Here is a 1,406-nt window from a genome sequence, read left to right as displayed (position 1 = left end):
ATAAGAAAATGCTTGTAGCACTCCTCAGTTTCTCTAGTCATATAATCCATCATTATTCAATTCAGGCATCCATAATTGGACTTGCAAGATGGACTGATCTACTGTGAGGAACTGAGGATAATCTTTAGTCTGATCATCTGATACTTGTCTGGTTTTACAGAAAATTTTTAGTGATTCTAACAAAGATGACAAAACAATTATGGAAAAGAAAAAGGGTGTACGTGCAAAAATCCCAATAACTATAATTTGCACATACAAAAGTAGAAGAAAATATGAAGACTACCTGATAGACAASCTACGAGAGTATTGCCTTATTGATTTTGGTTGAATTTTCTATATGGTTGAAGTTTTCAACTTTATTCTCTGATTTCATTGTTACTTGCCAGTTTTATTATTATCTGCAAAAATATGAGATTAGAATTTAAATATGTTTAAATTTGAGTTGATAGTTTTTTTTGACTCAATGTCTATGCTCAATTTTCTGAAGCAATTAACCAATCTGCCTGTCTTTGTTTTACTTCTATAGCAAGGAGAAGCAAAGAGGGCTTTGGATGTACTTCAAAAACCTGGTGTTTCTGTTGATCTTCAGGTACTGGGGGTTTATTGATAGAGATTAATCGTTTTTCCTGGATGCGTTGACGTTCCCTTTTTTCTAATATTAAACAAAAGGATTCGCAAATAGAAGTAATTTCAGAGGTTTTCCCTGACTTTGTCCGTGTCAACAAACAATTAAATACCAGCCCCYCTCTTTTCTCGGGGCTAACTAATAAAAGGCCCAGAGCAGGAAGTGATCTTTTTTTACCGCCAAAATGTGATGATCAYAGGCAATCATGTAGTGGTGAAGCCAGATTATGAATTACCAAACTCGAGAGCTTATCAACCAAACTCACATCACCTTTTTCTCTTTTTGATTTTAATCTATATGCTCTTTCTTATCATCATACTAGTTATCTCTGGAGTTACTATCCATACAATCATTATCACCGGCAGCAGGACTAATAAGTTTCACGAATATCATTTTTGTTCTCAACATCACATTTGCATCATTAATCTTTTCCCTGACATTTCACAAAGTGGCTTTCCTGTTACWTCTACAATCTGTTGGACYTATCATTGTAATTCATTGTGTTTTACTTGTGCTGCAGTATAAGTTTGCTCCAGATCTCATCATGCTTGATGCGTATGAAACTGTTGAGTCCTGGATGACCAGAAAGGACTTGAATCCAAGAAAGTTGATTCCTGCAATGATGTCTTATTCAAGTGAACCTCATGCAAAGTAAGTGTACTAATTAATAAGTGGTGCTACAACATCATTAAATTTCAGTGGCATCAAAATTGTATTAGCTTAAGAATATACACATATGTTGCCCGTTAAGGTTTAAAATAGACACCATCTTACCAATCGG

The 1,406-nt window shown here is 34.6% G+C and overlaps 1 protein-coding gene across 1 annotated transcript in view; it reads left to right on the top strand.

Moving 5' to 3' along the window:
• The window catches only part of LOC112505246 (vacuolar protein sorting-associated protein 18 homolog), a 6,639-nt gene extending 5,240 nt beyond the window's left edge, over window positions 1-1,399 (top strand). Inside the window, exons 4-5 of the mRNA XM_025109177.1 lie at window positions 527-589; window positions 1,146-1,399. Of these exons, the coding sequence (XP_024964945.1) occupies window positions 527-589; window positions 1,146-1,280 (198 nt within the window). The 3' untranslated portion in view covers window positions 1,281-1,399. The remainder of the gene's footprint in view (window positions 1-526; window positions 590-1,145) is intronic.
• The last annotated feature ends 7 nt before the right edge of the window (window positions 1,400-1,406 follow it).

The sequence above is a fragment of the Cynara cardunculus genome, unplaced genomic scaffold (assembly GCF_001531365.2).
Source record: "Cynara cardunculus var. scolymus isolate 2C unplaced genomic scaffold, CcrdV1 Un_Scaffold_9271, whole genome shotgun sequence".
Taxonomy (NCBI): domain Eukaryota; kingdom Viridiplantae; phylum Streptophyta; class Magnoliopsida; order Asterales; family Asteraceae; genus Cynara; species Cynara cardunculus.
This window is presented reverse-complemented; position numbering and strand designations above follow the sequence as displayed.